At 43.6% G+C, this 23,886-nt stretch overlaps 2 protein-coding genes across 4 annotated transcripts in view; one reads left to right on the forward strand and one right to left on the reverse strand.

Annotated features, from left to right (window-relative positions):
• The window catches only part of GALK2 (galactokinase 2), a 289,559-nt gene extending 275,521 nt beyond the window's left edge, over positions 1-14,038 (reverse strand). Inside the window, exon 1 of the mRNA XM_089670313.1 lies at positions 13,751-14,038. Coding sequence (XP_089526439.1) covers positions 13,751-13,800 — 50 coding nt within the window. The 5' untranslated portion in view covers positions 13,801-14,038. The remainder of the gene's footprint in view (positions 1-13,750) is intronic.
• Positions 14,039-16,604: 2,566 nt separating this feature from the next.
• COPS2 (COP9 signalosome subunit 2) overlaps positions 16,605-23,886 on the forward strand; it is a 54,478-nt gene continuing 47,196 nt past the window's right edge. For all 3 annotated transcript variants that reach the window (XM_089670320.1, XM_089670319.1, XM_089670321.1), the window contains exon 1: positions 16,605-16,754. In XM_089670320.1, the coding sequence (XP_089526446.1) occupies positions 16,701-16,754 (54 nt within the window). In that variant the 5' untranslated portion in view covers positions 16,605-16,700. The remainder of the gene's footprint in view (positions 16,755-23,886) is intronic.

Consider the following 23,886-nt stretch of genomic DNA (forward strand, 5'->3'; position numbering starts at 1 on the left):
ATTTCATTGGCCAGAGTACTTGCCACTGAAATTAATAAATGCTCAGTTGCTACATTCGGCTAGCGCTTAGGCGCGTCTACACGCGTTTTGGGTTTTTTTCGCAATTCTTCTGCATTCAGAAGATGGATGTTTAACTGCCCCTAATCTCTGCTGCTGCTAAACCCTGATAAAGCCTATGTGTGCATGGACACCTAGGATTTTATTGAGTTGAGTTCAGGGGCTTTGACAAAAAACCACCAAAAGCTACTAAACTCACATTTAGGAGCAGCAGTGTACATGAGGCCTTAGAATGGGGGTCAGCACCCAGTAGATGGCAATCTGGGCTTGCTGACCCGCCATCCCAGAGCATCAACCAGAGTGCAAAGCAGAGGGACTACTTGATACCAACTGCACTCCACCTCTTATCCCGGATAGCGGTCTCCAGAGATCTTCAGGTCAGTGTGAAGCAATACACAATAGTACAGGGCTGCTTTCACACTGATGTGCTGCGGTTTATCCACTGCACGGGTGCAGTGCAGTGTGCCTGAAGCTTCCCTGCAGGGTTTTCTGCGCTTAGCCATAGACTTCTATTCAGGGGTGGACTGACCATTTGGAAACTCGGGCACTGCCCGAGGGCCGGGGTCATTAGGGGGCCCCATGAGATGCCCCTGGTACCTTTTTCATAGGCTTTTTTGAGTTTGGGCAAGGATACAAGGGCCCCATGATCCCCTATTGCCCAGGGGGCCCCATGAGTTGTCAGTCCGCCCCTGCTTCTATTATATCCTGTGTGTTTGGAACACATTCAGAAAGTGAACCACACCTTCAGGATATAATAGAAGTCTATGGTAAAGGGCAGATAACCCAGGAGAGTCGCAGATGCACTGCGCTGCACCCGTGGTGCAGGTAAACCTCAGCAAATCACTGTGAAAACAGCTTTATAGGGGGCTCCGAACAGTAAGGGTTCATTTGCATTTTCAGTTTAGGGGATAGTAAAACCCCATTGTTAAGATGTGTTTTTACCACCCCTGCCCCAGCTGCACCCCTATTAGCTGCAGTGGCAAGGAGTGTACATATGCTGCAGCAGGAGTTATACAGTGCCTTGAAAAAGCATTCATACCCCTTGAAATTTTCCACATTTTTCATGTTACAACCAGAAATATAAACATGTTTTATTGGAATTTTATGTGATAGACCAACACAAAGTGGCACATAATTGTGAAGTGGAAGGAAAATGATAAAAGGTCTTCAACCCTGTCATGACTGCTGGGTGTAGCACCTGCCAAGCATGGCCCATTTATATGAATGAGGCGCTCTGTGAGTGACCTGAAACCTTGTGCAGTACAGCAAATGAGTTAAAGTAGGCAGCACTGTGTTGCTTTCTCACCGCCTGCTTTAACATCTTGGACCTTACAGAAGCATGCAGTTGCGGGGTGCTTGCAGAGTGGTCTCATTTACTTGAATGGTTCGTGATTAGCAGATGGTAGCACCCACCAAAAGCAACAGGGGGTTTAATACGGCAGCACAGTGGCTTAGTGGTTAGCACGTCTGCCTTGCAGTAAATGGGTCAAGGGTTCGATTCTTGACCATGGCGCCTCCTGCATGGAGTTTGCATGTTCTCCCTGTGCTTGCATGAGTTTCCTCCGGATACTCCGGTTTCCTCCCACACTCCAAAGACATTATGGTAGGTTAATTGGCTCCTGTCTAAATTGGCCCTAATATATGAATGTGAATTACGGACTTTATATTGTACGCGCCTTGAGGGTTAGGGACTGATGTAAATGTACAATATATATATGTAAAGCGCTGCGTAAATTGACCGCACTATATAAGTACCTGAAATAAATAAATAAAATTCCTGCAGCAGCATGTGTACACCTCTGGCTGTTACCGCATCTAAAGGGGATAGGGAGTGGGGGCAGTAAAACCGTGACTTAATCACAGGGTTTTGCCACTCCCCAACTTTACACGTAAACGAGCTCTAAGGGTGCCGCTGCCGTATGCAACTAAGGGCTCACTCACAAGTGCAGCAGCCTCCTCTGAAAAGCAGTCCAAGTGTGTTTGACAGGTACATATCGCCTCCTCACCACCTAATTTAAACCCATGATTGATGTGCAATGCATGCGATTGTGACACAATTGTACAGCAATTAGAGGCTTAAATCAGCTGTGAGGTGACACTGTGCCCGGTGATCTTTAACTTCTCCTATGCTGTTCAGGTAGATCTCTACCTCTTCCTGACCGCCTTATAGCAGAAATACTGCTACAGGGCGGCACAGGTGCGCAAAAACATGTATATATATGTGATTTTGCACTTCTGGGTAGGGGGCGCATACACGCCCTACCCGGGCCGTGGCTGTCAATCACAGGGTCCCGGTCGGTGATTACTGACGATCACCGACGGGGAGGAGGGCTGATTTGTTTACTAAAAGACCTCATCCCTGTCGACTCGAGCACACTGCTCTGGATGGCTGTGCACAGCCATGCAGAGTAGTGTGCTTACAGTGAAGCACACACGCCCCCTATTAAAACACTCCCAGAACACAGTTAACCCTTTGATTGTGCCCCATGTTAACCCCTTCCTGCCCAGTGTTGTTATACAGTGTCAGTCCTTTTTTTTAGCACTGATCACTGGGGATGTCAGTGACACCAAGTCAGTTCCCCCCAGTGTCAGAATGCCTACCGCAGTCCGGCTATAAGTGCCTGATCCCCACCATTATTAGTAAAAAAAATTTTAAAATTCCAGTATCTATACTGCCATTTGTAAATGCTATAACTTTCACGTAAACCAATTCATTTACACATATTGGGATTTTTTTTAAGCAAAGACATGTAGCAGAATCCATTTTGGCCTAAATTTATGACGAAATTTGATTTTGAAATTTTTTTTTACTGGATATGTTTAACTGCTTTTGCTCCTCCCTATAGTAAAAATACTGCTACAGGGCAGCAAGGGTGTGCAAAATCACGTATATATATGTGATTCGCCCTCCCGCAGTTTTTGCGTCCCTGCTTTAAAAAAACATATAATGTTTGGGGGTTCAAAGTAATTTCTTAGCAAAAAATACTGATTTTTTTCATGTGAACAAAAAGTGTCAGATAAGGCTTGGTCTTCAGGTGGTTAGAAGAGTGAGTGATGTGTGGCATAAACTTCTAATTCTGGGCATAAAATGCCCCCACCCTCCAGAATGACCCTTTTTTGGAAAGTAGACATCCCAAACTATTTCTTGAGAGGCATGTCGAGTCAATAGAAGAATTTCTTTTTTTTACCACAAGATTTTGGAAAATGACAAAAAAAAATTATTTTTGTTTACACAAAATTGTCACTTAAATGATATATTGCTCACACATGCCATGGGTATATGTGGAATTACTCCCCTAAGTACATTCTGCTACTTCTCCCGAGTATGGGGGTACCCAAAGCACCTTGTCCCTATGTTAATGAGGACAAGGGTCTCTTCCCCACAACTCTGGGCTGTGGTCGTGGGGGTCTGTGGGGAATCTGACAGATTCTGCCCCCCGCATGTGAATGAGTAGGGGAACCTTCGTCAGGAGCGGAGCTCTATTTTTTTTTCTTCAAGTTGGCAGCGTTCATCATGATTAACTAAGGATCTACTTCAGGGGACAATTTATTGTTTTACATTTTTTAATAAAGGACTTGTCAAAAACTGTTGTATTTTTATAAATTTTTTACACTTTTTGGGTGAATGAGTAGGGTTACCATGTACAGTAGGTGGGGCCTGCTCTTTCCTCATTGGCTCACTGGCTGTGATTGACAACAGCGGGATCCAATGAGCTCCTGCTGCTGTCTCAGCCCATTAGGAAGATAGAGTCCCAATACAGCAGAGGCTGTCGAGAATGTCGCTGGATTTCAGGGGGGCTTCGGTAAGGATTGGAGGGGGGCACTGCACACAGAATGTTTTTTACCTTCATGTATAGAATACATGAAGGTAAAACACCTTGAGCCACTTTAACATGCCAGCACCTGCACCCGAAGCCGGAGAGGATGCGCTGGATCCCTTAATAGGTAAGTGTCCTTATATTAAAAGTCAGCTGCTTACAGGATTTGTAGTTGCTGGCGTTTAATTTTTTGGGGAGCCTGGAGCTTTGCTTCCAGTTTTATGTTCTAGACCTTAACTTAAAGGAGCTCATTAGGGATTCCTGGCATGCAATAAAATGTCTTACACGGGGCTAAATGATATTACAAAAGGCATTTAGACCTCATGTACAATGATTACCTGACCTGCGAGCTAACCCCTCTTAAATTCACTGTTTCGTAATCTACACAATTCAAAAAATCATGATAAACCTACTGTATGTTAATAATGATTATATACCCAATGTGGGTAAAGACACTGAACGCTTTGTGGATGACAAAATGGGTACCAGCCTGTGATGCCCCTTCATTACCAACCATTTTTCAGTTTGCAGTGCTGTGATACTTTGACAATTACTCACTCTGGCAATACTGTATCCAACTGAGTTTTATGTCTTTCTTTTGGTGGTATTTAACCACTTCAGTACTTGACACTTTCACCCCCTTCCTTCCCTGGCCAATTTTCAGCTTTCACAGTTCTCACACTTTGAATGACAATTACTTAGTCATGCAACACTGTACCCACATTACCCAGTTGCCGCCCGGCCTATAGCCAAATGGCAGCTGGGCGAACAGCTCGTCCCTCCGGGTGGACGCCATATGACGTCCTTCCAGGTATGCGCATTGCACCTGCCCGCAGGGCCACGCAGTGGCGCAATCTGTCACCGGCCGTGTACCTCGGACACGGCCGATGACAGATCTGTGTACCGGCCCCATTGCCAGTACCATGTGACCTGCTGTGACCAATTACAGCAGGTCACATGACAGTTGTATACAATGGATGGCTTCCTTTCATGCCATCCATTGTATACAAGTGTGTCTAGCTGTGAATGGTCACAGCGATCACATGCACAAGCTGGGGCAATCATACCTAAGCACAAAAAAAAAACCCTGAATGAATCGATTTCATTCAGGTAAATCCTTGCTTATAGCAAAGAAATTCTTTGCTATAAGCAAGTTGTGTAAGAAAAAAAAAAATACTGATCACTTCCCCAAAGTAGTACAATGTTACTATGGTAACATTATACTACTTTGGTCATAGTGAAATATGAAAAAAAATATTAAAAAAAGAGAAAAAAATGTAATACAAAATAAAAAATAATAAAAAAATAAACAAAAAAATTTTTTTTCGTACTCTCACCAGTGTCCCTGATCACCACCATGCCAGTTATATGATGACGCTGTACTGTACTGACAAAGTCCAGAAGAGACGAAACGCGTCCAGGGCACGTGACGTTCCCGGAAGTGCTGCGGCAGCCATTTTGGATTCTGGAATCCCTGTGTGTTGGAGGTCTGGAGAGTAACGGTGCACTTCAGGTGTCCCCCAGAGCTACAAAGTGATAGTGCTGGATAGGAGTAGCAAGGGGGAATTACCTGGTGATCGGGAGACCCTCTACACACGGAAAGGGGATCGCATACTGGGCATGAAGAGTTGGATGCTGTCTTGCTGATTTTATCGTTTTTATATGTAAGTGGCTACAATAAATTTTATATATGATTATAATTCACATACTGATTCCTGGTCTGTTTGTGAGGTCCTGAGGAACAAGAGGATACCAATCTAAGGACACTCTGTACATATGTGGTTGATTACAAACTGGAATTTGTTTGTTTTAGGGTAATTATGCACTTTATATATAGTTTGCAGTGATATTTAAAATTTAAATTTTTTATTTTTTTTTCTCTCACATGAGTGCTGTGACACTGGAGTGTTTTTTTTGCATGATACACGTGTGGCACTTTAGTTCTGGGATTTAAAAGGTAATATACTATGTTGAGATTTTGTTTTTTGAGGTATTTGAAGAGCACCTGTGATTGATTTGCATCTTCTTCAGTGGAGTAGGAAGCGTCTTCCTATCAAGAAATTGATCTTTGTTTGGACACATTATTTGGACACTTTGCATATTGGGACTTTATTTATTTTTGTTCTTTTATATATATTTGATATTTTTTATTTTTTGGGTAATCTCTTTGGGTTTTGATCTTTTCACTATAATTGTGGGTTTTTGGGTTTAAGTCAATGAATATATATTTTATTAGTACTTCAGGGGAAGGATATTGATATGACTTTAAGGGATTTTTGAGGATTTTATATATATATATATATATATATATATATATATGTGTGCTGATTTATACTTATTCTGGTGACAGCATGTAAAAAAAAAATAGTGAAAATAATTTTTTTAATTTCTTCATTTCCGAAAAATTATGACAAAAAAAAAAACAACTTAAAAAAACTCGCCATGCCTCTTATGAAATACGTCGGACTGTCTACTTTGCAAGAAGGGGTCATTTGGGGATATCTGTACTGTTCTCACATTCTTGGACCTCAAGAAATTCAGGATTGATCAATATTCAGATCTATACCATAGTTTGTGAACTCTATAACTTTCCTACAGACTAAATAATACATCCTAATTTTGGTTATTTTCACCAAAGATGTGTAGTAGAATATATTTTGGCTTAAATTTATGAAGAACAATTATTTATTAGCAAACTTTTATAACAGACACAAAGAAAAACGTGTTTTTTTTTCAAAATGTTTGGTCTTTTTTTGTTAATTTAGCAAAAAATAAAACCCAGGCAGTGATTAAATACCACCAAAAGAAAGCTCTAGTTGTGTGAACAAATTATAAATTTTAGTTTGGGTACAATGTTGTATGACCGCGCAATTGTAATTCAAGTGCGAGAGCGCTGAAACCTGAAAAATGGCCTGGGAGGGAAGGGGGTAAAAGTGCCCGGTATGGAAGCAGTTAAATTTTTAGCATTTTTTGAGAGAAATACAGCTTTCTTTTGGTGGTATCACCACTGGGTTTTTTGCTATAGAAATGAAAAATTACCAAAACTTTTGAAAAAAAACACGTTATACAAAAAACACTGTTATAAATTTGCAAACAAATAATCTTTTTTTCATATATTTAGGCCAAATCAAATTCTGTTATATTTCTTTGGTAAAAATAATCAGTGTTTATTATTTAGTATGTGTGAAAATGTTAGAGTCTACAAACTATGAGAGATATATCTGAAAATTGATTAATCCTGATGTGCTGATCTCATTTATTGAGTACCTTGTACCTTTTTCATAGGCTTTTTTGAGTTTGGGCAAGGATACAAGGGCCCCATGATCCCCTATTGCCCGGGGGCCCCATGAGTTGTAAGTCCGCCCCTGCTTCTATTATATCCTGTGTGTTTGGAACACATTCAGAAAGTGAACCACACCTTCAGGATATAATAGAAGTCTATGGCAAAGGACAGATAACCCAGGAGAGTCGCAGATGCACTGCGCTGCACCCGTGGTGCAGGTAAACCGCAGCAAATCACTGTGAAAACAGCTTTATAGGGGGCTCCGAACAGTAAGGGTTCATTTGCATTTTCAGTTTAGGGGATAGTAAAACCCCATTGTTAAGATGTGTTTTTACCACCCCTGCCCCAGCTGCACCCCTATTAGCTGCAGTGGCAAGGAGTGTACATATGCTGCAGCAGGAGTTATACAGTGCCTTGAAAAAGCATTCATACCCCTTGAAATTTTCCACATTTTTCATGTTACAACCAAAAATATAAACATATTTTATTGGAATTTTATGTGATAGACCAACACAAAGTGGCACATAATTGTGAAGTGGAAGGAAAATGATAAAAGGTCTTCAACCCTGTCATGACTGCTGGGTGTAGCACCTGCCAAGCATGGCCCATTTATATGAATGAGGCGCTCTGTGAGTGACCTGAAACCTTGTGCAGTACAGCAAATGAGTTAAAGTAGGCAGCACTGTGTTGCTTTCTCACCGCCTGCTTTAACATCTTGGACCTTACAGAAGCATGCAGTTGCGGGGTGCTTGCAGAGTGGTCTCATTTACTTGAATGGTTCGTGATTAGCAGATGGTAGCACCCACCAAAAGCAACAGGGGGTTTAATACGGCAGCACAGTGGCTTAGTGGTTAGCACGTCTGCCTTGCAGTAAACGGGTCATGGGTTCGATTCCCGACCATGGCGCCTCCTGCATGGAGTTTGCATGTTCTCCCTGTGCTTGCGTGGGTTTCCTCCAGAAACTCCGGTTTCCTCCCACACTCCAAAGACATGCTGGTAGGTTAATTGGCTCCTGTCTAAATTGGCCCTAATATATGAATGTGAATTACGGACTTTAGATTGTACGCCCCTTGAGGGTTAGGGACTGACGCAAATGTACAATATATATATGTAAAGCGCTGCGTAAATTGATAGCGCTATATAAGTACCTGAAATAAATAAATAAAATTCCTGCAGCAGCATGTGTACACCTCTGGCTGTTACCGCAGCATCTAAAGGGGATAGGGAGTGGGAGCTGTAAAACCGTGACTTAATCACAGGGTTTTGCCACTCCCCAACTTTACATGTAAACGAGCCCTAAAGGTGCTGCTGCCGTATGCAACTAAGGGCTCACTCAAAAGTGCAGCAGCCTCCTCTGAAAAGCAGTCCAAGTGTGTTTGACAGGTACATATCGCCTCCTCACCACCTAATTTAAACCCATGATTGATGTGCAATGCATGCGATTGTGACACAATTGTACAGCAATTACAGGTTTAAATCAGCTGTGAGGTGACACTGTGCCCGGTGATCTTTAACTTCTCCTATGCTGTTCAGGTAGATCTCCACCTCTTTAACCTCTTCCCGACCGCCTTATAGCAGAAATACTGTTACAGGGCATCACGGGTGCGCAAAATCATGTATATATATCTGATTTTGCATTTCTGGGTAGGGGTCGCACACGCGCCCTTCCCGGGCCGTGGCTGTCAATCACCGGGTCCCGGATGGTGATTACTGACGATCACTGATGGGGAGGAGGGCTAATTTGTTTACTTAAAGACCTCATCCCTGTCGACTCGGGCACACTGCTCTGGATGGCTGTACACAGCCATCCAGAGTAGTGTGCTTACAGTGAAGCACACCCGCCCCCTAGTAAAACACTCCCAGCACAAAGTTAACCCTTTGGTTGCACCTCATATTACCCCTTCCTGCCCAGTGTTAGTACAGTGTCAGTCCTTTTTTTTAGCACTGATCACTGTATTGGTGTCATTGGTGTTATTGAGGCCCTGAAAGGCCAAGACAGTACAAATACCCCCCAAATGACCCCTTTTTGGAAAGTAGGCAGTCTTGGGTATTTAGTAAGGGGCTTGGTGAGAAGTTGTAATTTTTTGTCAAAATTGTTTCGTAAATTAAGAAGCTAAATAAAATTTGGGGGGTTTTTCCACCATTTTTTTTCCACCAGAACAGTACAGCTTGATCATGTGACCAGTGTGACGGTGATTAGGGATACTGACTGGTGACAGTATGTAAAAAAAAATTTTCTCTCAATATTTAGACAGTGCAGTTATCATAGTGACACTGTACTGCTGTAGGAAAGTGATCAGGATTTTTTTTTCACAATGATTGCTTATTGATGATCACTGTTTTAAGCAATCGTTTTTCTGAATGGCATTCATTAATGGGCCATTATGTACTATTCTGATAGTTGTGATTGGCCACGCCTATCACATGCTACAGGTCCACAGTGACAGGCCCTGTACTATGTGATCACAGTGACCAATCACAGATATCACAATAGATCACACAATGAATGGCTACGAATGAAAGCCATCCTGTACAACTGACATGTGATCACTGATTGGTCAGAGCTATCATATGGTAGTACAGCTGGCCTAGTACATCAATCTGTCTTCCACTGTGTCCAGTGGACACAGCAAATAGCAGGTAGCACCACTGCACATTTTTCATTTTGTTTTGTTAATGTGGGCTCATTTATTACATTTTTGCAAAAAGTGGACTATGCCTTTAAAGATCAATATCTACAAGACATTCACTCAGCACTATAGAGAAAGCTTTCCTTAAGGTGGAAAATAACTGTCCTGTTGATATTCATCTTCAATGCCTTGGCGCCGGCGCCTCCCAGTCCTTTAAGGGTTTCAGAAGCTGGGAGGCGGGGTTTAGGGTCATGTGACCGCCGTGGCACGCCGTCACGGCGGTCACATGATTGGGAAAGGTCCAGATCGAAAGAGGATATCAGGACCTTTCCGTGAGTACCGGACATGTGTGCTGGGAGTGTGCAGGGCACGCGCTTTTAGCACATTTTTTTTTCATAGAACGCAAATGTGCGGCCGCTCAGCTTCTAGGCCCAGACGCCAGGAGGCCGCACATTTGCGTTCGGCTGGCGCCAAGAGGTTAAAGTCAAACTCCAGGCAAATTAAAAATGATCCCTTGCCGTGGGCCTGGAAGGGCTAATTTTTTTATAGGGCAGAGGAGAAACTTACCTGATCCTCCACTCCCCTGGCAGGGGACGCTCCCCCATGATCCAGCAGTGGACTGTCACTCAGCATTCACACATCCAATGCATGGCTATGAACCCTGTTCTAGTCTTCATGTTATCAGGACCTGAGACCAGTGGAGCGTGGGAGTGCAGCCACTGTGCAGCACCGGTTTAGCTGCAGGAACGATTGGGGGATCGGGTAAGTAGATCTCCTTTTATTGGTCCCCAAGACATATGAGCAATTAACCCTTGCAGTGAAGCATGGCCTCACTGCAAGGGATACTTTTTTATTTGCCCGGACTTGGCACTGCATTTGGACTTTGTTGCAGTCTGTTTCCCCAGGACAGGGACCTCTCCTCACTAGGGGCACATACTGCAAATAAAAATCTGACACAAGTACTATCCATTCCTCATTGTGTTTAAAATGTAAAAAAATAAATAAAATGTTTTGGCTGGGGGTTGGGCTTACATTTACTTTTCATTGGGAAGAAAAATAGCAATCCAGACTGCAAAGATTCATCATAACCTACCAAGCTGAGGAAAACTCTTATGTATCGTATCTGCTGGAACACTGGATCCTCTCCTCCAAGTCATGTGATAGTGCCCACACCTACTGGTCATGTGACAGTGCCCTCTCCTCCTAGTCATGTGACAGGGCCCTCTCCTCCTAGCCATGTGACAGGGCCCTCTCCTCCTAGCCATGTGACAGGGCCCTCTGTTCTACTAGTCATATGACAGGGCCCTCTCCTCCTAGTCATGTGATAGTGCCCACACCTACTGGTCATGTGACAGGGCCCTCTCTTCTACTAGTCATATGACAGGGCCCTCTCCTCCTAGTCATGTGACAGGGCCCTCTCCTCCTAGCCATGTGACAGGGCCCTCTCCTCCTAGCCATGTGACAGGGCCCTCTCCTCCTAGCCATGTGACAGGGCCCTCTCCTCCTAGTCATGTGACAGGGCCCTCTCCTCCTAGTCATGTGACAGGGCCCTCTCATTCTACAAACAGAACAAGAGTTTCCCCAGCTCACCTGAAACAAATGCCTCTGACTAACAATTTGCATTAAAAACAGAGGTTTTAGTTGCACAACATTTCCCAGTGTATGTGGAAGTCTTGCAGAGGCTCCTCTGCAGCCCTACCACTTATACAGGTGTACCTCGGTTTACGAATTTAATGTGTTCTCCGGGATGTTCCATATTGCGAAAAATTTGTAAACCAAAACGTGGCTTCCCATAGGAATGCACTGAAAACCAATTAGAGGTCAAAAAAAGTTTTTAAAAAGTCGCTGTCACTAAAGGTCAGTGCCGGATTTTAAATGTAATTACTGGCTTTTTTTTTTCTTCACTATAGCTCAGAGAATCAACTGTCACTTTCCACCCAGCTAAAAGAAAAATAGTTTACTTTTAGTTTATTTCCGGGAGTTAAAAGAAACAATGTTTCCTTTTAGTTTGTTTCCTGAGATAAAAGAAACAGAGTATCCTTCAGCTCTAGGGAAAGTGACAGCTAATTCTGTGAGCTATAATGAAGAAAAAAAAAAGCCAGCAATTGCATTTAAAAATCAGCACCGACATACACTTCGTATTGTGAAAAAAATCGTAAAAAATTAGTAAACCGAGGCATTACTTTCAATCGTAAACCAAAAATGACATTACCTGAGGTGTTCATAAACCGAGGTACGTCTGTATTTGAGAGTCTCCAAGTTGGAGCACACAGTATACAGCAGTGGATAAACGAAGGGTACGCCTTACAGGAGCAGGGGCACGCCAGCAGGAACCGCAGGGATATTTGATGCTTTCAGCTGCCATTGTGCTTAGTTGGGCTTCTGTTGTGTCCCTGCGCCTTTAGGTTAGACTTAGACATGTGTAAACCTGCTGCTCCTCTGAAGAGCGATATGCATTTGGATTGTTTTCAGAGGTGATGTAACGCCTCCTCTCCTTCTGTTTTAACCCCATTTTTGCCAACAAAGGCGCTTTGCGGGCGCTTCACCGTTTGCTTGAATGGGTCACATTCAGTGGGCCGATCACAACATGTTAGATAGGTTTTGACACGGACACAAAAAATCAGGACTGTGGCATGTAAACATCCCTGTCCATTGCCATTTAAGGGGAGACAGTTGGGGGGGGCACTAAAAATGTGGCTGAACTGCACATTTTACCCCCCCCCAAAAAAAGGAGACATCTAAACTTAGCCTTAGGGTTCTCTCATGTTGTGACAGGGTCTCCTCATACCTGTCATGTGACAGGGTCCCCTCATGGTGTGACAGGGTCCCTCATACCAGTCATGTGACAGGGTCCCCTCATGGTGTGACAGGGTCCCTCATACCAGTCATGTGACAGGGTCCCCTCATACTAGCCATGTGACAGGATCCCCTCATGGTGTGACAGGGTCCCCTCATACTAGCCATGTGACATGATTCCCTCATGGTGTAACAGGGTCCCTAATATCAGTCATGTTTCAGGGTCCCCTCATGGTGTGACAGGGTCCCTCATACCAGCCATGTGACAGGGTCCCCTCATACTAGCCATGTGACAGGGTCCCCTCATGGTGTGACAGGGTCCCTCATACCAGTCATGTGACAGGGTCCCCTCATGGTGTAACAGGGTCCCTAATATCAGTCATGTGTCAGGGTCCCCTCATGGTGTGACAGGGTCCCTCATACTAGTCATGTGACGGGTCCCCTCATGGTGTAACAGGGTCCCTAATACTAGTCATGTGGCAGGGTCCCCTCATAGCAGTAATGTGACAGGGTCCCTCATACCAGTCATGTGACAGGGTCCCCTCATAGTGTGACTGGGTCCCTCATATCAGTCATCTGACAGGGTCCCCTCATGGTGTGACAGGGTCCCTCATACTAGTCATGTGACAGGGTCCCCTCATGGTGTGACAGGGTCCCTCATACCATGTGACAGGGTCCCCTCATACCAGCCATGTGACAGGGTCCCCTCATACCAGTCATGTGACAGGGTCCCCTCATACCAGTCATGTGACAGGGTCCCTCATACTAGCCATGTGACAAGGTCCCCCATACTAGCCATGTGACAGGGTCCCTCATACCAGTCATGTGACAAGGTCCCCCATACCAGTCATGTGACAAGGTCCCCCATACCAGTCATGTGACAGGGTCCCTCATACCTGTCATGTGACAAGTTCCCCCATACCAGTCATGTGACAAGGTCCCCCCATACCAGTCATGTGACTCCAGGCTTGTGAACTTGAACTCGTGCTGTCACCAGCAGAGCTATCAGCCCATAGAGTCCAACCACAGCCAGACAACCGAGGACTCGCTGAGGAACTACAGGTCCCAGCATGGAACCCAGTGTAGTGTGCTGGGACTTCCACCCCCCATACATTGTACACACAGCACTCCGCACTAAGGACAATGATGACTCGGTGTGGACTGACCTGCCCTGTGCGGAAACGGGGACGGAGGGGGGAGCGGCACTGTCCGCCATGTCTGCTCGGTTCTCCCTTCTTCCGGATACAAACAGCCACGGATATCCTGAGGAGTGGAAAGGAGCGACGTGGAAGTGGAAGGACACGCGTTACCGAGCACAGCGCACACCTCCTGTACACCGGACATGGGGGGCAGGCACCTCCTGTACACCGGAGACCAGCCTGAGTGCTGTGGTGTGGAGGAGATCGGTGCCGTGTATGACCTGTATAGCACAAAATTCTCTGAGCGATCCGTGAGCTGATGAGATCCTCCCGATCATACTGTGCAGGAGATGAACCGAGTTCTGTCAGTCCGCAGATGACCATACACTATGGAATCTGATTGCTAGTGGTCATACACAGTTTAGTGAAACTGAATGATCGGTGTCTGATTGGACTAAAACGATTGAGTTGGACATTGATCAAGCAATTAGCAACAGATAGCGACATTTTCGTTGTGATCCAAACTTGTGGGGCACTTGTTGTGGCAGTAAAAAAAACCCGATTGATGCATTTTTCAAACCCTTGTGAACTGCTTGCATTAATTAAACGGAGGTGGGGGGGGGTTCATAAAAAAATAAATAAAGGTGCTCCTTGGATTTTGGTCCCCTCTATGTGGCTAAGCTCCATGAAATTTACACAGATGTGCTATCCCCATACTGCAGAGGAGTAGCACAATGTGTTTTGGGGTGTCATTCTAAGTATGTCCATGCTGCAGGTTAGAAATAGCTTATTAATTGACATCTTTGTGTAAAAAAAAATAATTTTCGTTCTTCACTTTTCAGAAAAGCATGTCAATAAATGGAATCTTCAAAAGACTCACCATGCCGCTTAAAAAATACTTTTGGGTGTTTTCTTTCCAAAATGTGGTAATTTAGTGGATGTTTTTACTGTCTTGGTGACCCAGGGCCTCCTAAAAGTCATAGATAGGTATCTAGGAATTTAGCAATGTAATTTATGCCCCTTACAAGCCTGAAGGCACTCCTTGAATTGTGGGCCCCATTAGGCAGCTAGGCTATGAATAAGTCTCAAATATGTGGTATCCCCATACCTAGGAGGAGTAGCAGAATGTATTTTGGGGTGTAATCCTTAGAATGCCCATGCTGTGTGCGAGAAATATGTTATTGACAGCCGTTTGTAAATTTAAAAAAAATTAATCTTTTCATTTTCCAAAAACGTGTAAAAAAATCTTATGTGACTAAATGTTTAGCACTTCCACCTGACAGTACTAGAGTCATTGGTTCGAATCCCAACCACAGCACCACCTGCCTGGAGTTTGCATGTTCTCCCTGTGTCCCATGTTCCTCCCACACTCCAAAGACATGCTGGTTAATTGGATCCTGTCTAAATTGGCCCTAATATATATATAATGTAAGTTAGGGACTTTAGGTTGTACGCCCCTTGAGGATCAGGGACTGATGTGAATGTACAATATAAAGCACTGTGTAAATTGACAGTACTACAAAAGTACCTGTAATAAATAAACAAAATAAATCTTCAAAAGACTCACCATACCTCTAATTTATTATGTTGGAGGGTCTACTTTGCAAAGTGTGATAATTTTGTGGGTGTTTCTCCTGTCCTGGCACATGATAGGCTGTCAGGAAATTACATATACTGTATTATTTATGCCCCTTGAAAAGCCAAAAGGTGCTCTTTCGATTTTGGGTCCCTCTGCATCTAGGCAGCAAAAACGTCTCACATGTGGTATCCCCATACTCAGGGGAAGTAGCAGAATTGTAAATAGACCTATACTGTGTGTGAGAAGTAACTTGTTAAAATGACAACTCTGTAAATAAAATCAAATTTGATTTACTTTCTTCATTTTCCAAATAACTGAGCACAGTGTTTGCTTACTTTGCACTGTCTCCTTGTATTTTTTGCAATGAATGTGTTAATTCAAAACATACAAAATGTGCTATGAGGGTGGCAATACTGAGTGAACTATCCCCTGTGGTCAATAAACAGAAGGCAAGTTGCTCAAGCAGGACTAGGAAGATCATTGCTATAAATGCAGTACAGCAAACTACAACAGTGATTTCCACCTTTCCTGGCAGCCCCTCAGGTACAAGCTATACATACTTACATTGTTCTAAGCTGGACCAATACAAAATAGGAAAATAAATCTAAAATAAAAAAAATACAAATCAAAAGGTAAATTAATAATTTAAATAAAGAAAATAAAAAAGTAATAATTTAAATAAAGAAAAATTAAAATAACAGTAATAAAGAAAAATCACAATAATAAATAGAATAAAAAAGTGAAATAAAAATAACAGTAAAACCAATAATCAAAAATAGTAAAATAAAAATACACAATAAAATAACCAAGAAAAATAGTGAAATAAAATAATAATGAAAATAATAAAATAACAAAAAAAAAAAAGTAAAATACCAATAATAAATATCAATAATGAAAACAAAAATAATGAAATAGTAAGATAAAAATAGCAATAACAATAGAATAAAAATAGTAAAATAGAAATAATTAAATAAATAAAATTATAAAAAGTAGTAAAGCAAAAATCTAATAATAAAAACAATTACAATACAATTGCTTCCTAGAGTTCAGTTGTAAAAGTGAAAGGAGAAATGTTTGAGCGTGTCTTTCCCATGACAGGTTTATTTGGAATTGTGTTGCTTTCTAGCAAACTATAGAAATATTTCTTCTATTAACACTTCATGAAACAACGTTCCCCGGCACGGGACACTCTCGCTCTAGGACTACATCTTCCAAAATGCCCTACTCTTTGGTTGCTAGGCACACATTATTCTTGTCAAAGTACTTCCGCCATCCTGCGGTGTTACCGCAAATTTCTTCCTCCTCAACATCCATCATATCCTTCCGTTCCGGGGAAGGAATTAATGCGTCCGGCGCAAAGGATCCTGGGAGTCCACAGGCTCTAGTTCTCTGGCCAAGATGTCTGACATGGAGGATGACTTCATGTGCGACGATGAAGAAGATTATGACCTGGTAGGGGGAGGATGCGGGCTGTGGTGTTTGGTGGGCGGGTGGCCGAGTTGCTGTGTGCGCGGAGCTGTGGGGGAGGAAAGGGGAACTCTGTTGGCGGGACACTGAGCTGTCTCCTTCCTCCGGCTGGTGCCTCTCACAGTAGTGAGGAGACGAGAGCGGGCGGCTCCGACTGTCCGATCACCTCCCACCTGGGGGCATTAGAGGAGGTAGATGGAGGAGGGGGCCCCCTCAGCCCTGATCTGCCCGCCCTGCCCTTTAGGCCTTCCTGTCAGGAGGGCCCGGGGTTTGTTTACCTCCTGTGGGGTCCTGTGTGCCCCTCCCCCACATGTCACAGACAGAACAGACACCCCTCCCCTCCTGCAGGGATGGTCTGTACTGTACACTGACACTGGTCCAGCTTGGCACAATAGAAGTCTGTACCTCTCATATCTCAGGGGCTGCCGGGGAAGCTGACAATCGCTTTGTGAGTCGGCACTACTACAGCGATAGCCGCCATTTTCCCCTCTGCACACTGACCACAGAGAGCGCTCTCTCAGCACCATCACCATTCACAGAACTTCTTGTATTTTTTTCAATGAATGCAAGGTGTTCTTTGATTGGATGAGGTGGAAAGGAGAGGTGGTGACTTCATGATCTCCAACAAGTGGGATGGACACCGCAATCACATGACTACTGTGACTGGCTGTCACATGAACAGGAGCCAGTCCCGCCAGCTCCTATACTGGTAATGCCCTTTCAGCACGGAATCCTTGTCTGTCCGCGGACGCATATGTGGGCATTAAAGTAGAACTAAAGGCAAAACATTTTTTTTTTCATTTCGTAAAGAGTAAGGAGGGTTATACCTTCTGTAAGGTTACTAAAGAGCTTCGTAAATGAGGGGAAGATCTGCAGATTTCTATCATCCAATCATGTGCAAGCAAAAAGGCTGTCTTATTTTCTTGCATGTGATTGGGTATTCTTTGCAAAGTGCAGTTTTACCTCATTTACAAAGTTCTGGAGTCTTTTGCCTTTAGACCAGTGTTTCTCAGTCAAGGCACCCTTTAAAGTTATGGACACTCCTGAGGCACCCCATTCTAAAATGGGGTACCTCAAGCCTGTCCATAATTTTAAAAGGGCACCCCATTCTAAAATGTGAAAAATTATTCTAATAGTTTTATGTAACACGGCAACACCCACTTATGTAGTACATCCAACACTGGAGGTGATTTATTCTTCCAAAGCAAATACACTTTTGCACACTGGTACTGACTTGTATTCCAGTGTTTCTCTTCTCCCTCAGTTTTTCTCCATCACTGAGCTAATGTGACCCCAGCATTGATGGAGAGGGGCAGGGGAGGGTCAAACTAGGATGCTGAGCAGGTAACTGACATCCTCCTTATCAACTGATGATGTCATTGGTTGTCAGGACACTGGCTGCTACAAGGTCATAATGGTGCACAATGAAAACCTGTGGCTTTGTGTAACTACAAGGCAGGCTTGTTCCACCCGGGGGCTTGTATACAAATTTTGGGAAATTTTTAAACATTTTGCCAAGGCACCCCTAAAGAAACCTCAAGGCACCCTGGTTGAGAGGCTGCTTTAGAAGATCCACCCCAGAGGATCACACCAAACTCCGATGATAGTCCAACTGAACTTCCAGTTTAAGCTCTGCTTCACGCTGGATGCGACTTTGAACTTCAAGATTTCAAAGTTGCATGTCAGTGTGACTTGGCGGACATGCAACTTTGAAATGCATGGGTGTCTGTACAGGTCGCACCTGAAGTACTGCAGTAGCTACTTTCAAAATCAGTGCAGCTCCAGCGGAGTCGCACCAATCTGAACAGGTCCAATGCCGACAGTAGGGCGCAACTTTGTCATGTGATTTGAAACTCAAGTCGCACTGGTGTGAACCAGGTCTAAACTGGCTTAATGCATTCCAGGTGTAGAAAACAAAAAATCCATTTCTCTTTGGAAAGCAGACTGGGGAATATATTTCCACCGCCCATTGAGGTGACTAGGAGATAACAAAAGTGTCAGTTGAGAAGAAAACATTTAACCTCTTGAATACTGTACAATAGCCAAAAGACTTGTGTGGCGTGCTTCACTCATTCATTGCATGCGCTGCTAGTAGTATGGAGTCATGTCAGGGCTTGGTGAGCTTCAAAGAGGGCAAATTGTTGGTTCCGCTTAGCTGGTGCCCCTATGACTGAATTTTCCAATTTCGCAAGTTTCAGTATCAAAGGATATGATATAGATTCCGGGAAAATGTCGTCTATTAAGCATAAGCACGGTCGACATGGTCACCTGACCGAAAGAGACAAAAAGACATTGCTTAGGATTGTGACCCGGAATAAGAAAACAACTGCTGCAGAGCTCAATCTTAGTCTTCACGGGACTCAGTCTTCGCAAGACGGAGATTGAGCTCTGCAGTCATATTTTCAGCAGTTTTTTAATTCCGGGTCACAATCCTGCATCCTTTTGTCTCTTTTGGTCAGGTGACCATGTCAACCGCGCTTATTCTTATCAGACAATGTTTTCCCGAAAACTGTATATGTCGTCATAACCATTGATTCTGTACCTCGAGGCACAGCAAATAAATTGGCAACTTCAGTCACAGAGGCACCAGATGAGCGGCACCAACAATTTGCCCTCTTTGAAGCTCAGTAATCTCTGACATGACTCCGTATTACTAGCAGTGCACGCAGTGAATGACAAAAGTGAGGCTTCCCACATTTTAGCTAGGTGTCTCATCACTCAGCAGAAGCAAAAGAATGTTGCATCGCTTACACTTTCAATGCAAAATATGTTGTCACTTTCACACCTGCAAACCATGTAGTGTTTCCATTTCTTTGTCCAACCTTTGTACTTACCTAGCCCTCCCATCCACCCCGTACAAGACCAGTCCCTGTGGCTCCTGCAGCATTCCCCCCCTGCAGCTTAATGGACTGGACCTCATCATGCAGGAACAATCCACTGCTGGATCGTGGGGGAGCACCGTTTACCGGTGGAACGGAGGATGGGGTGAGCTTTCTCTGTCCCCCTGGACAAGAGGGGCAGATAATCTGTGCAGTGTGGGGAAGTATACAGCCCCACTGCAGTGGAACACTTTTTTTTGTCTTTAGTTGGGCTTTAACATTGCAGGACTGCACCACAACTGCAGGCTTAGTGTTTGGTTGCAGCATGACCCCCATTAACCTCAATGGGCAAGCTGGGCAGGCATTGTCGCCTGTCAAGCTCTGCAGCCCAAGATAAAAATGGCACGGCCAAGAAATAAAGCATCATGGACCCTGCATGTGTACATCCTTGTCTGACTGTATTGTTGCAGTTCAGGTGGATGGCAGGGGGGAAGGCAGAAACCACCACTGCTCAGCTGCCTGTGTGAAAGAGCCCTTACAAATAACATGGTGAAATCTTTCCTGGAACATGACTCCAGCAGCCTTCCCTTCGCTCTTGCGCAATTGTAGAGACTTCTTTCCTCTACTGAAATTGCTTACTCTGATTTCACTGCATACTATGAGCTTCTCTCAGTGTGTATTAGAAGTTACATTAAGTCAAGTAGACCCTGTTTTCTGGCTGGAAGACATCCAGCATCATCTAGTTCTTTGCTTCCCAAGCCAACTGTCCTTGGCCCACCCATATTATTCATTAAAGGAGAAGTACAGCCAAAGCTCATTTAATATTTATATGACTCCTTCCAAGGCTGAGGACTCTTGAGAGAACTCTTGAAGAACTCAAGCAGAGTTCTGTGATGTTTTCAGGAAGATATGTACAGCAACCTGTCAGTCCCTTCCACCAGCCATGATCTGCCTGTATTGCATAGCAAAGCACAGAAACCCAGTGATAACATCACTGGGTCTAAAATGAGCTATGTAACAAAATGGGAATGTTTGATATGAAAATGTCAGTAGAATGTAGATGATGAGGGTGAGAAAACCAGGGAAAGGCCAAATAGATTTAATTTCAGCTTTCATGAAGCAATTAGTGTATGTCTCGTTAACATCATTAGTAATACAGTACATTCCTTGTGGTGAGGAAATGTACTGGTGCATGTAAACAGTCAGCCATGTGTCTTTTATTTTTAGACTGTATGATTGATGTCACAAACCTGACACACACCAGGCAGATTAATCCTCAGGAATGTCTCAGGGTTCCCATTGCCCAAAGACCATCTCTGCTCTTCTGCTTCTCTCTTCCCAAGACCATCTCTGCTCCTCTCATCTGCCTGGACCATTGCAGGAAACTAGAGTCATGACTGATCTGTAATACTTTACTAGAAATCTTGCAGTTGTGCTAAAGTCAGCAAGTCCACTATAAACACACCAACTAATGCAGAGCTCTGTTCACCTGTACTGAGTGTAAAGACCTGGATATGTTTTCATATTGGGCAGCACAGTGTCTTAGTGGGCGGCACAGAGGTTTAGTGGTTAGCACTTCCGCCTGGCAGTACTAGGGTCGTTGGTTCGAATCCCAACCACGGCACCACCTACCTGGAGTTTGCATGTTCTCCCTGTGTCTGCGTGGGTTTCCTCCGGGTACTCCGGTTTCCTCTCACACTCCAAAGACATGCAGGTAGGTTAATTGGATCCTGTCTAAATTGTAAATTTAATTTGGGTGCAGCGTTGCATGATCGTGCAATTGTCAGTTAAAGTGACGCAGCGCCGTAATGAAAAAAATGGCCTGGTCAGGAAGAGGTGGTAAGCTCAAAAACCGCTGGTAATAGCATTTTTAGTAGCATTTAGAAGTGTTAGGAGCATTAGCGTTTTCTTAGCATTTTTACAGTACATATAGGGGAAAAAAAGCTCTTAGTAACATTTTAGTAGTGTTTGAGTATTTAGGAGCGTTCAGCATTTTTTTCTGCCGGAAAAACGCTCCTAAAACCCTACAGAAACTTTTTTTTTTCTGCTCCTAGATGCTGAAGCTTTAAAAATGCTACTAGCCTAAAATAGTGTTCATGGACACATGGGATAACACAATTTGGTTTCTAGGAGCAGAAACAAAATGCTGATAACAGCTTCTGAGAGCTTAAACAAATGCTAGTGTGCATGGAGCTGACATCCCATGCCCAGATCTGTCTCTTAGACATCCTGGTCCTGTACTGAGGATGTAAGGTCCTGTACTGAGGATAGTCTAGTTTTAAGGTTCTAAAGTAAAGTAACACTGTACTCACATTTATGGCTCTGTGTATTCAGGGACAAAGGTCGAATCCCAACCACGGCACCACCTGCCTGGAGTTTTTATGTTCTCCCTGTGCCTGTGTGGGTTTCCTCCGGGTGCTCCGGGTTCCTCCCACACTCCAAAGACATGCTGGTAGGTGAATTGGATCCTGTCTAAATTTTCCCTAGTATGTGTATGTATGAATGTGAGTTAAGGATCTTAGATTGTACACCCCTTGAGGGTTAGGGACTGATGTGAATGTACAATATATATGTAAAGCGCTGCGTAAATTGATGGCGCTATATAAGTACCTGAAATAAATAAATAATAAATATTGACCTTCTACAGTCCTCAATCAGAATGGAGATAGAGGACTGGCACTAGGAGCTACTGAGGCTCTGCTAGATGCACATGTGCTTGCAGTGAGTGTGCCGTGGGGAGAAGAGAGCAGAAAGATGCCCTCATCAGTAATCTTGCTTTCATTAGTGCATTTAGCTGCTGGCCTAGAGTCTTGCTCAGCAGATCTTTGTCAGGCTTCTGGGAATTCTGTGCAATCTCTGTCATACTTCAGTTACAGATATCTGAACTCTGATGGGTTTGAGCATTCAAGGCAGAGCTGGAACCATTCAGTGCACCACTGATAGGCATTTTTCAGTGTTTTATTTCAGCTGCTTTCACACTGATGTGTTCTTGCTGCGTTTTACCTCGCTAAAAATGCAATAAAAATATTTCCCTTTACCAGTAAATTATTATTAATAACAAACAGGATTTATACAGCGCCAACAGTTTGCACAGCGCAAAATGAAGGCAGACATTACAGTTACGATACAATTTGGTACAAGAGGAAACGGAGGGCCCGGCTCGTTAACGCTTACTATCCTATGGGAGTCCTCATAACACTGCTCTGCCGGTGCGATGCCGATTGAAAAGTCCTGCATGCTACCAGGGCTGTGGAGTCAGTAGATAAATGTTGCGACTCCGACTCCTCAGTTTTTTGTACTTCCGACTCCGACTCCTCTGTATTAATATGCGAATGTATTTTATACATTCTTTGAAGGAAAGAAAGGCAACATACATGTCATTACCACAGGACTACTGGCTGGGAAGCCAACAGTCTACTGTATTGAACAGTTTAAGCAAAAGACAAACACAATGAAAACAACAAAGTTTTATTAATTTTTTTTTATTAATTAATCAAGTGGCTGGATAGTAGCAGCAGGCATAAACATCAGGAACAGGAACTTTACAAGTCCAAAAATACAAACCACATTATTTGGTTGTTTTAGAACAAAAACAAAGCTTATCTATATGAACCAAAAACAAAATCTGTAAAACACTATGGAAAGTATAAGTATTGCCGCTCCTAATTGTGCGTTGCGTGCCATATAGTGAAGCACATGAAAAGCATGCTTCTTCACGGTCACTTAACGTGTTCGTTTTGCGGTTACGTGAGGCACTGCATGCATTGGTCTTCTTACAGTAGAGAAGTCATTAATTATAACTTTTTGTGAATTGGGACATTTAAACTTGCTTTTTTTTTTAATTCCAATCTAAATTTAATCGGAGTCGGAGCATTGTTTGCCGACTCCGACTCCAGGTACCCAAAATTTCCTCCGACTCCACAGTCCTGCATGCTACAACTTTGGTGTGCTTTTGCAAAACCTCACCAAAAATGCAGCTCTCTATTGAAATGAATAGAAAACACATCAAAAACACTCTGCGGTTGTGTATTAGGTGTGTTTTTTGAGTCGCATGTCCATGTTTCAAATGCTGGGAGTCAGGCGCCCAGAAAACACACTAGAATCGCATCAAAAATGCATATGCATTTTTTTTTCCATGGAGCAGTGTGAAAGCACTTTGAGTTGTTCAAAAGATGTTGATACCAATACTGGAGGAGATTTAGTTAACTAGTAGGGCAGGCAGCCTCACAGGATGAAACTTTGGTCCATTCAATGGGTAGGATGTGTTTCCATGGTCTCTTTTAATGCAAACTTGCAAT

This window comes from Staurois parvus, unplaced genomic scaffold, assembly GCF_062004578.1.
Source record: "Staurois parvus isolate SC_StPar_1 unplaced genomic scaffold, SC_StPar_1.0 ptg000089l, whole genome shotgun sequence".
NCBI classification, from domain to species: domain Eukaryota; kingdom Metazoa; phylum Chordata; class Amphibia; order Anura; family Ranidae; genus Staurois; species Staurois parvus.